The sequence below is a fragment of the Filicampus tigris genome, chromosome 4 (genome assembly GCF_054856515.1).
Source record: "Filicampus tigris isolate MCC_2025a chromosome 4, RoL_Ftig_1.0, whole genome shotgun sequence".
In the NCBI taxonomy this organism is placed as follows: Eukaryota; Metazoa; Chordata; class Actinopteri; order Syngnathiformes; family Syngnathidae; genus Filicampus; species Filicampus tigris.
This window is the reverse complement of record NC_141220.1, coordinates 6,991,881-7,004,194: the sequence shown is the minus strand read 5'-3', so window position 1 is coordinate 7,004,194 and position 12,314 is coordinate 6,991,881. Positions and strand designations below refer to the sequence as shown.

Sequence of the window (12,314 nt, the reverse complement as noted above, 5' to 3'; positions counted from 1 at the left end):
CACGTCGCTTAATAAGTCAGAAAACTGCAATCACTTTATGTGGTTATCGCTACTTGTGCCCACATCAACCTCTAAAAATATCACTATTACCCCAATATTTTGGATTTTATGGATGAACGAACGGCTCATTAAGTGACATAAGCTTTGCAGTGAGTGCCTATGGAGAGGAACATGCTCTCGCCATAAGATCCGTAATACTTGTGTGATCATTCTGATATAGTTTCAGAGTTTGATGTGAGCATAAGTAGACATGCCAACATACATTTTGCTAACTATCGATCACAGTTTTGGGATACTAGGCAATGTTTAGTTTCCTACATTACGCGTTTAGACTGTTGTGGCACCAACTAAAGAGCAATTTGAACTACTTTCATAAAAGAAACCACAGGAGCCACAACCCCTTTGGACATCTGAAACGAAGATAGATTTTCTTTTCCATTTTTATTTTCATTTCTGCTGCAGACACCCATTGAACTAGATGGTCCGTTTGGAGCGATACGTCAGCACATCTGCCATATTGGATGTGTCCTTTGTATTCCCCATAAAATCGACAGATAATTCATCCATCCATCCATTATCTATACCACTTATCCTGACAAGGGTCGCGGGCGTACTGGAGCCTATCCCAGCTGTCTTCGGGCAGTAGGCGGGGGACACCCTGAATTGGTTGCCAGCCAGTTGCAGGGCACAGAGACAAACAGACATTCACACTCACAATCACACCTAGGAGCAATTTAGAGAGTCCAATCAACTTACCATGCATGTTTTTGGAATGTGGGAGTTAAACCGGAGTACCCAGAGAAAACCCACGCAGGCACGGGGAGAACATGCAAACTCCACACAGGGAGGCCGGGGCCAGGATCGAACCCACGACCTCTGAACTGTGAGGCGGACCACCGTGCCGCCCAAAAATAATACAGTGTTCATAAAATTGAGTTAGAATGACATAATACAATCAAAAGCAATGGTCCGGTATTAATTGAGTGAGTTCTTGCTTGATGATACATCTCCAAGGAACATGTGAACGAGGCATCTTCACAAATAGCTTCACTTTGCCACATCCAATAAGGCTGCAGCATCAACGTACTCAATAAGGTGTTGATGTATATGAATTGTAAATGTTGTCTATGATAATATTTACTTAATACTAATACCGGTTGTCACAAAGGGTGCCATCAAGGCTACTGACTAGGAGAGACAGTCCTACGCAAAGTGCTGTCTGTTAATAATAATTTTAAGGCTGGCCTCTGGCAATGGGTTTTGTGGCTAATATTGCACCAAGTACCAGTACCAGTGTCAAAAATGATGTGTTACCATACTTTCCAATTACTGTTACTTTAAAAAAAAACAATGCAGTGAAAGTGATCCAACTGTATGTCAGCCATCCAAGACGCACAATAGCGGGAGTGGTGAGGCAACTCGGGGACTTGGGTTCGGCCATCATGTAGCTACAGACGCTTCCGTGACCGGACCAGTACAAATTTATCCACTTAAAGAGCTCAAGCTATTTCATCACATCACGTATTCTTTGCGCGCTATGTTAAATCTTTCCTGGAAGGAATGACTTGACATATTTGCATTTTATGATTGATATTTTTAGCCGACTTCATCGATCGCGCTGGTTGGGTTGAAAATCAAATGTAAGCAAGACAAACCTTCCGGTTCCGAATCATTCCGATTTTAAAATGTCGGTGCAAAACTTTGACGCCTAGTTTGTCGCGCGGAAGAAGCCACCAAACACGAACGGGCCAATATGAAATTTGTGGGCAAAGAGCACAGCTCCTCCCTGCCACTGGAGTCGCAGAGCGGGCGCGTGACAGCACGGCGGGGTTCCGGCAAGAGACAAAGGTCGGTCGGCAGAGGTGAGCATCCGTGGGGCCTGTCCCAGAGGGCCACTCCTCTTCCCCGCCGGCACCGCCACTCATTCCCCGCTAGGCACAGCAGTCACTCTGGACGCGTGCTGGGCCCTTCCCACGGATCTACCCAGCTGCGTCGCTTGCCAGGACCCCACGGTGTCGGCCATCCCATCCGGGCTGGCCCGCTTGGGACGCTTCAGCTGTGTGAAAAATGTGACTGTACTTCACAAAGAAGAAATTGTAACACATATCATTAAATATCAATGAGGAGATTGCACTTCAAATATAATAAAAGATCTCTGCATGTCCCGTCTTCAACATTCCTGTGCTGCCTCTGACGCTCAGCCTGGTACCACTCCGACTCCGCAGAAGTCAGAATCGGCGAATACCGGCACTGAGCCAACAAGTTAAACTAGGACTAAAACAACGGGTCAACAATAAAAATACCCAGTTAACAGCATGTGTTACATAGACTGCTTAGATATACAGGTACATTTTGCTAGCATGAGCCTCAAATGCAGCTTTGTGTTTGTCATCTACTTTGTAGATATTGTTTTCTTTCTAAAGAAAAACAAGACAAAGTTATCTCATCAATGGGTGTTGAGTAGCATGCTTCAAGTAACCTACCGATTGCCTTATTGTATTTTCTTAAGGTTCCTAAAAAAATAAAGCTCTCTTGTTAAAAACTCAAATTCAGAGGTTTGATATTCATATAATGGTTAAATATAGCCCTTTGAGAAACTCGTAGTAAAGTTAGACAGTAAAAAGTCCATGAAATTTAAAAAAACAAACAAACAGAAGTTAAAACCCTTTTTGATTGCAGTTTACATACCTCCACTTGTTGCAAACCTGGAAGAACTGAAAAACATTATCAGTGAGACAGTAGGCAAGACTATCGCTTTGGTGTTTGGGGTGCAGAAGCATGCATATTGAGTGTCTGTAGTGCCACCCCATACCATGCAAACATTGTGTTTTGTGGACTCGTTGTGGACGTTATAAATCATAGAATTCCCTCACTTTTAATGTGTGATACGTCCCAAGCCTCCCCCCTCAATAAGTGAATTTCTGCGAAGTAGAGGTTGCTTTTTTTTTAATAGCTTTCTTTTATTTTTTTAAAACAGAGAGATAAGTTGTGATTTTACCACCTGACTGAATATTCTGAGGCACATCATGTTAGCTAAAGCATTCTTAACGTTTCTTAGGTTTCTGACAAAGAGGCATGTGAAATTGAAAAACTGCTGTTCCATAGTTGCTGTCCTTCGAAATGAATACATAGCTTGCTCAGATTTACTCTGCAAAACCGCTCCTCACTGCAGCAAGATCTCAGAAAAAATATAAATGGAAAAAATAGGCTGTCTCCACATAATGTGACATTGAGCTGTTCATAAGTTATGAATGTTCTGCTTATTATTTATTGTTTTATATTCATTTATAGGGTTTTAGGTTAAACAGGAAAGGTTTCTGTTTGAGGGATATTTATTTTGATAAGTACATTTTGTTAGCTTGTATTAAAGTACATTTCTGGATAATAACTTTTTCATGTGTTCATCCATCCATCCATTATCCAAACCGCTTATCCTCGGAAAGGGTCGTGGGCATGCTGGAGCCTATTCCAGCTGTCTACGGGCAGCAGGTGGGGTACACCCTGAAATGGTTGCCAGGCAATCGCAGGGCACACGCGAACGAACAACCATTCACGCTCACAATCATACAAATTTGAGAGTTCAGGCAACCTACCATGCATGTTTTTGGAATGTGGGAGCAAACCGAAGTACCCGGAAAAAACCCACACAAGCACAGAGAGAACATGCAAACTCCACACAGAAAGACCGGGGCTGGATTCAAACCCACGACCTCTGCACTGTGAGGCGGACGTGCTAACCAGTCGACCACCGTGCCGCCAACTCTGGTTTAAATAGTTAAAAAAAAATTCACCCACAAAAAAAAAAAAGAGTCACGCAAGGAAGGTTGAAGGCAGTCAGGTCGGTCGTCTCTGCCTATGAGGTGTACCTTATTTAATTTTCAGGGAGTTGGCAACCCTACTTAGCATACAAGGTGGGGTAGTGGTTAACACATCTAACTGATGGTGTTGATGTATTGGGTTGGAGTTTCAGCTTGTGTTGAGTTTTTATGTCATACCCGTGTCATACCTTTCATTCCTGCAGTCTTTTTTTCCCCTTTTTTCTGTATTAAATAGTCATACTTATCTCTTGCTTTCTGTCGCAGTCTTGTTTCTGTCACGGTTAGAGTGACCAGATCCAAACTCACCAGAAGTGGGACAGGTAGTATGCTTGTGGGGGACAATGTGGGATGCAGCTGACGCTTAATACGTTTCGGTATGTCATGTTTGGTTCGGTCCACGTACGGACGCTATTGACTGTTGCTCGTGGGAGAGGAGGGTGGTGGCACAAAAGAGAGAGCCAGAAAAGATCCAAAGCTCGAAGGTCCCCGCGTACACTGCGGACTCCTGTTTGGGAACATTCTGGCTTTACTGTTCCCCATGGGGAAAGGTGCGTGGTTACGTCCGAAAGTTGAGTGCCGACATTGCTACATGAAATCGGGGGCGATGTTGCAGCTAGCATGTCTAACATGCACGGCATCATCCGACTGTGAATGTTTCTTAGACGAGAAAGCAAGCAGCCCAAAACGTCAAGCGAGATTTATCATATTGTAGCATCTTCCAGAAACACGCCGTCAGACGTAGTTTAATTATCACGTTTTTATTAATCCAAGTACAACCGCTCTCGCTCTTCTTTCTCCTTTGCTCCACTCGCTTGCTGTACGATGCATTCAAGAACCTCGGAAACATCACAACTCAGCAACACACAAATCCGACCACAACACAGATAACACGATTCGTTACAATATGCTGTTGAACATTCAAAGATTTCAATGCCTAAAAAGTGTATACAATTTCATAAAGACTTTTTAAAGTTACTGTATTTTTTTCATTATAAAAAGAGTTTTAATATAGTTAGCAATAATTGTGACTGTTATTGTATGTATTTTTTTTTTTTATCGCAAAAAGTGTATACATGTACTGTAATGACAACTTGTCTTTAACTTGAATACTTAGATGTGTTATAGGCTGTTGCTGCTGAGTGTTTAAAAATTTCAGTGTCTTAATAATTTACAGAACTAAGTGATCTGTATTGTTAGTGTATTTTTTATTCTGGTGTAATTTCTTAGAATATCACCCGAATGGTTCGCTTTTATTTATTTTATTAAAAAAAATGTACCATTTACTTGTCATCTTTTCAAAATAAACATATATTTTTCTAAAAATCAGTTTTTGTACCAAAAATATACCGAACCGAAGTTTCCAAAAATACGAACCGAACCGAAATGTGATTTAGCCTACCGTTAAGGCCGTGATACACCAAAACGACGTCTGTCACACCAACAGTGACAGACGCTTACCCCCTGTGGCGTCCGGCCGGCTGTCCGCACGTCACGCTGGCAAAGCACACCGTAACGACAGACAGCGACGCTGACCATTAAAGTACCTTCTGCGCATGCATAAGATGTAATACCCTTCCATACCATCGGCCGCAGTAGTCACCATTTCTCATGGTTAGAAAACTCCGTTGGCCGTGGGCTGATTATAACAACGTAAACAATGCATTCGGCTCTATTCTTCGCTCACGATGAACTCCTACGCGAAGTAAACCATCACGTTCTTGACACGGTATTGTGAAATACTTACATTGTCAACCCTCGCTCTTGTACTTGTAAGAAAATTAAGGCAGCAAGGCGTGCTCACTGTTTTTCCGCCTTTGTCACTTCACGTTGGTGCTCCGCGCGCTGATTTGCTAGCTAACAGCCAATCAGAGTGACCAAATGACACGACTGGCGACGCTGGTTCAACATACGTAAACGCCCCCAAGATGCTTACAGATGGGTTACAACACTACGACGGTGGCCACTACCACCAATCAGACGGCGCTTAAAGGCGCAACGACGCTTAACGACCTTCGACGTCGGTTTGGTGTATCAGGGCCTTTACACGCCTACCGCTTATCCTCACAAGGATCGCGAGGAGTGCTGGAGCCTATCCCAACTGTCACCAGGCAGTAGGCGGGGACACCCCGAATTGGTTGCCAGCCAATTGCAGGGCACACAGAGACAAACAAACATCCGCACTCACAATCACACCTAGGGGCAATTTAGAGTGTCCACTCAACCTACCATGCAAGATTTTGGAATGTGGGAGGAAACCGGAGTACCCGGAGAAAACCCACGCAGGCACCGGGAGAACATGCAAACTGCACACAGGAAGCCCGGGGCTGGACTCAAACCCACGACCTCTGACCTGTGAGGCGGACGTGCTAACCAGTCGACCACCGTGCCACCCTTATTTTATAGACCCACACAGCAATTTAATTTAATTTAGAATTTTCACTGCAACATACAAATTGTTATTATTATTGCAAAGGCTGATACACAAGACAGTCACTCACACTCACAGTCACACCATAAATTTGGAAACATGCATTAGGCCTACATGTTCTTGTACTTTAGCAAAATAGACTTCACAAATAGAGAGTGGAAAGTGGTCCTCCAGCAGTGGGAATTTAGTGCTTCGAGTCCTAGTAAATTTACAAAGGCAAAGTGAATGGAACATTGAAATCTACTCATCCATCCATTTTATAGACTGCTTATGGTGTACAGGGCTGCAGGTGAGTTGGAGCTTTTTCCTGCTGACTTGGGGCAAATGTCGGACGACCACCTGGACTGATCGCCAGTTGATCCCAAGGGACATGTAGTGACAGACAACCTTTCACATTCACATTTGCACTGTCCCCGAGTGGGAATTGTACCCATGAGGCCAGAAAGCAAGAAAGTCAGGCAACTGGATTTAAAACCCCTCAGTGATTACCATTAAAATCAGTATTAAATGGTTCCTAAGTACAGTACAGTACAGTACAGTACAGTACAGTACAGTACAGTCTTATAATGTATATACTGGTACAACTTTGGCACTTAGTATCTCAAATAGTACTGTTGATTTAAGCTTCACAATACCCTTCTGGTTACGATATTACTTCTCATTGAGGAAAGTAACTGCAAGAAGAAAGCTCAGAACAGAGGTTTGGAAGTTTTAGAATGACAGGAATAGGATGTTAGCAGCAGTAGAGCAGAACTCTCTTGAGATTTTAGTCTTGTCGGAAGCATCTGCTTGTCTGTTAAGTGTCCTCGCAGTGATTCTGCTGTTTGCACACCACCTGTGACTTCAAGCAAACTCACACACACATATTGTAGGCCTACACACACGCCCACACAAGCACACACATGGATGGAAAAACATCCACAATGGGCCAATGTAAAAATCAACACCTTTAAATTCAACACCTCCATCTGCTACTCCTGCCATAACAAGGAGGCAATGCTCCTCCCAGAACCAGTGGCAGACTGCTGGAATGCTTAAGTCCTGGACGTATTCCAAATGTGTGTGTGTATGTGTGTGTGTGTGTGTGTGTAGGTGGGCGTGTGCGTGTGTGTCTGTCTGTTAGTTTGAAATCACACAGAGTTTGTATGTGCACGTGCATTTTGGCATGTGTATGACAAGAAGCAAGTCCTCTAATATGACTTGTGAAAGGTGGAACCTCTCTAATCACCAATTTTTATTGTTATAGGCTATGCGTTGCCTTAGGAGCACCTGCACAATCCAAATAAAATTCAAGAACAGTTCTGAAATAATTTTACTTCACAATGCTAAATTTTAAATTACTTGGTCAGCACCACTTTAATCTAATTCTATTTAATAATTCCACGTTATGATGTTTTGGACATTTGAACATAATCTGATTCCTAGGACCCTATTTTGGTAGACTGGCTCCCGCGCGCTCGGTGTAAAAATGGGTATAACTTTGTTTTTGTGCCCATACAAGTTTAGTCTAGCGAGTTTGGGGCCATGTTGCGCCTCTCTGCGTTCTGGCATATTGAGTTGCCTGCCCCCGACTCATCCAACAATTTGGTAAGATTAAGAAGTCTGCGTTCGGCGTAAAAACGGGCCCATTCTAATTTTTGTGCTAGGGAAATTATGTAGTTCAGCATATTTGTAAATTTGGTAGACATGCAATGCCTCACTGGGGGTTCCTGTCGCGTCCCCCAGCGCATCTGCAAATTTGGTTAAAAGAAGTAGACTGGATTTTAAACACGCTAAAACCATGTCTAACTCGTGGTGCAAGTTTTATGAGGCGATTTTATTTTATTTGATCGAGGTACAGGTACACAAATCCGGCGCTTCGGGGACGTGTGTGGTAGATATCACCGGATTTCATTCATAAATATAAAACCAGTGTGGGACAATCCATTTGAATCATTGTATGAATCACTTCACTGAACGAGTTATAATCCGTATCATTTTAAAGTTGGTCTCCAATTTCCCCACGTCACATGCATGGCTGACAATAAATTTGAATAAGATAAGATAAGAATGCCTTTATTGATCCCACAGTGGGGAAATTTTCATTGTTACAGCAGCAAAGATATAGGTCACACAGGGACGGCGGCATAATGTGGCCATTAATGTATAACATTGACGGCAAACAGAATGTTAGGTGAGCCGTGATTGGTTGTTATCAGTACCCTCAACACATGTGATGTCATTTTTAGTCGGCAGCAAGTGACAAAATGTGTTTTTAAAGGTGTTAATTGTACATGAAAAATAATGAAGTTATCAAATCCATCATAGACAAAATATTGACTTTTTACTGCTGAAGATTGCAAAATTTGTAAAGTATCCCATTAAAAGTGGAAATGTTACAAAAGTTTTGTTATCATGTATAATTTGGTGTGTATAAAATGTCTTATATGCACCAGATTTTATTTAACACACACAATATCTCCATCTTCACCTTACATAAGTAATGTTTGACACCGGTAAGTACAGTAATGCTTAATTATGCTATTGACAACTTAATTTACTCTTTATTTGTGTTGTACCAAGTGAAAAACATCAGTCTGTCATGTTAATGATCTTAAAATGTGATTTTTATTGGTGCTAATCTCCATGGAATGTATTTAAATGCCTTTAGGTTTTGAGTGTTTTGTGTCGGGGTTTTTTTCCATATCAGAACCATCTGCTTCAGTTTTCCTCAACAACTCCCCCCATATCTCTCCCTCTCTCACTCTCGTCATCAGTCTGCCAGTCTTTCCACTGGGAAAAAAAAGCCAACATTGTTATAGGATGCATTAACAGCCATTTGTCGTCAGAGAGGCTTAGCTCTCAAGATCCATCTTGAAGGTCATTTTAGGTCATATTACTGTTAATAATACTGAAATAAGATGACAATAGGTTGCATTGATAAATTTTCCACTCTCTGGTGTTTTTTTTTTAACTGTAATACATGTCCAAATTGTTGCTTTTCATACAATTGTACCCTCTGGGACCTATGAGTTTTAATCTCTTGTTGCAGTCTGTGTTGATTGCAAAGCAACACAGCAGCACAAATTAAATCCTATAATCACTTCGCATGTGTCAGTCAAGCAATTTGTTTTGTATACCAAAAGTGAATACCACCAGACAAATGTTTTCAAAATTGTCCTGTTTCAAAACAGTGTAGTGATCATATGAAGTATAGCCCTTCTGCCTGGTACACTCTTATACGGTGCTGACTAGAACCATATAAGGTTCTTTGGCTTGACCTCATAGGAGAAACCTTTTTGGTTCCTATTAGAACCCTTTATAAAGGTTCCACTTGAAACCCTTCCAGAGGGTTCTATCTTGAACCCAACACAAATGGTTATACCCAGAACCACCTGTGAGAGGTTTCACTCAAAACCCCATATGAGAGGTTCTACAAAGAACCTTTTCACCCTAAAAGAGTTTCAAGATCTCACACATGGAGTTCCACTGAGAACCCTTTTATACAGTATTTCAAGTGTTTCATCTAAAACTTGCACAGGGACCGTTTCATACAGATCTGTGTTCTACAGATTAGGCAAAATGATTGAATATTATATATTGATTGTGTTCATCCATAATTGTTGTCATTGAGAAAAAATTCAAACAATTTTAATGAGCCTTTTTATTTTATTTTTTTAAATCTTCAAACAGCGATTGATAAGGACGGCAAACTCTGAGGAGAAGCCAACACAGCAGGAGCGGGATTTAGGTCCCATGGAGAACAAGACAGAAGTGAGCATAGGGCTAATGGAATCATCAGCATTACAGACAAGACACGTACACCAGGCTGTCCTCAGGAAGTGGATTCAGACCACCTCCAGCAATGGTGACATAGAGAGGAAGGGAAAAGAAAAAAGACAGTTAGCAGCACGAGAGGTGGGCACAAAATTTTGCGGGTCCATAGAACAAAAGGAAGCTATGGTAGCATAAAATGAAAATAAAATCTAACCAAAAAAAAGCAAACGTCAACAAGAATGCCAACCATGACAGATGTATGAGATGCATCACGGTAATTCTGTCAAACTTATTTCTAATGTTCTTTTTCTCCTCAGGTCATGGGATGAGTTTCATGCCTGCGCCAACGTGGCGATGGCCGGCTGTCCAGAGGAAGCTGCGACCGTCTGGGAGTCTCTCCGCCAAGAATCCAAGAAGATGCAGTTTTCAGGAAACCTCTACGACATGTGTTCCAACCGCGACAGTCACGCATTAGCCACAGCGTCTCCGCGTGGCTCCCACATCCAAGGAGACCTCAACCAAGAGTCTCTCAGAGGGCGAGTCAGTCCTTTGGCAGCCTCTTACTACCTAATCACGCTTCTGTCTCCTTTGATGTTGCTGTTTTGAACAGGACTGTCTCAATACAATGGGACTTATGTAAATACAGTATGAACTGTGTGCATTTTTGCCTCCAACTTTTCTCACCGTCCGCCTTTTCCTAAACACCAGAAGAGAGGATTGCATGCTTTCTTTCTGAAATTCATGAATCCTATTTGTTAGAGATTTAAAATGACACTGGCGTGAGCTGCAACTGTGGTTGCATAAAAAAGCAGCCATATATCCCCTGTCTTTATACCTCTATTTGTTTCTTAAAGTTGGTTCAAAGGACAGAGCAATGGCCCGTACACCCTCCTGTTCAAGTTCATCCAAAACAGCAGACAACATGGCTATTGCCTTTATGTTACAGGCTTTTACATAAACATTTTTCAGGACTAACTCCAAGGATTTACATAGCCTATAGAGTGGACACCTTATCTTGACTTGAAGGTGCATGTTTCAGTATCAAGTACAAAAAGCATGATGGGCTATACCTTACTTAAACGGCAAGGTTCTTTTCCTTCATGCTCAGCTCAGCTATCTAATACAGATGAGGTGGAGATGAGTGTTCCTCCGCAGCCACAAATTGTCACTGTTCTCCAGAGACTCCATGCTTGATAAGTCAGACCCATTTATGAGCCATCGCATGAAAGTACTGGATTGATCGCATTGGATCCCCCTGGAATTTCAAGCTGTCCCACACATTTGATCTCACTCAAAAACACATGCAGTCAACGGATGTAATGATGTGCTACCAATCTGTTGTGACTAAATGTGTTGGTTTAAATCTAGACATAATTTGTTCTTGGTGTCCTGTCTTTTACTTTCTTCTCTTAATGCAAATTCTGTTTAAACATGGTTTAAAAAAATATTCATGAGGTCTAAAGGTCAACGCTGGTACATTCGTCTAACTTGGTTGCAGGCAGGGTGGGTTCAGCTCCCAATCAGTGTGAATGTGGCAATTTAAAGTCTTCATTGATCCTAACAGGCGTTTTTTGGGGATGTAGGAGGAAGCCAGATCACCTGGTAAAAACCAGTGTAGACACAGAGCATCGGCCCTCCGTGCCCGAGTTTTCGTCCTGCATATTTAATCAACCCACGTGGGCCCAGTCAGTCGGAGTCAGCCAACCGGCGTCGAAGACCGATACCGAATCGCATGCAGGTGCCACATTCCTGAGACGCGGTCGAGTAAGGAAACAATGAACAATAAAAGGATGTGGTGTACCTTGCGGTCCCACAGACGCAATGACGTGTCCCATATTCTTTTTATTTCACAGATGACAATGCTGTGCATGTGTCAGTTGTTTTTGTTAGGTTTGTTTTTTGTTTGGCGGCGTGCGGCGCCTGCGTGTGACGGGAAGATTACGTTCTCGACACCGATTGGCTGACGCCGGCGAGGGACGGGCCGGGACCGGTCGATTGAATATGCAGGACGGAAAGTCGGGGACGGAGTGCTGATGCACAGCTCTGGGAGAGAACACACAAACTACACTCTGCAAGGCCAGAACTAAGATTCAAACTCTGAACTTCAGAATTGCCAGACAGAAGTGCTAAACACTTGTCCACTGTGCTGCCAATGCATCAATTAAAAAATAAATCCAATATATCACAGTGTGCACATATATATATATATATATATATATATATATATATATATATATATATATATATATATATATATATATATATATTTTTTTTTTATTAATTAGAAGTTTTCCTGCCTACAAGAAAGAGAA

General features: G+C 42.2%; 1 protein-coding gene across 2 annotated transcripts in view; it reads left to right on the top strand.

The window, feature by feature from the left end:
• The window catches only part of nrn1la (neuritin 1-like a), a 76,189-nt gene extending 64,864 nt beyond the window's left edge, over positions 1 to 11,325 (top strand). The window contains exons 1-2 of one of the 2 annotated variants that reach the window (XR_015086561.1): positions 4,222 to 4,366; positions 10,320 to 10,455. Coding sequence is in view for 1 of the 2 variants with exons in the window: in XM_086028828.1 (XP_085884954.1) it covers positions 10,320 to 10,608 (289 nt within the window). In the remaining variant the exon portion in view is untranslated. Of the gene's footprint in view, positions 1 to 4,221; positions 4,367 to 10,319 lie in introns of those variants that run through there. The other variant, XM_086028828.1, reaches the window with a different exon arrangement.
• Positions 11,326 to 12,314: the final 989 nt, after the last annotated feature.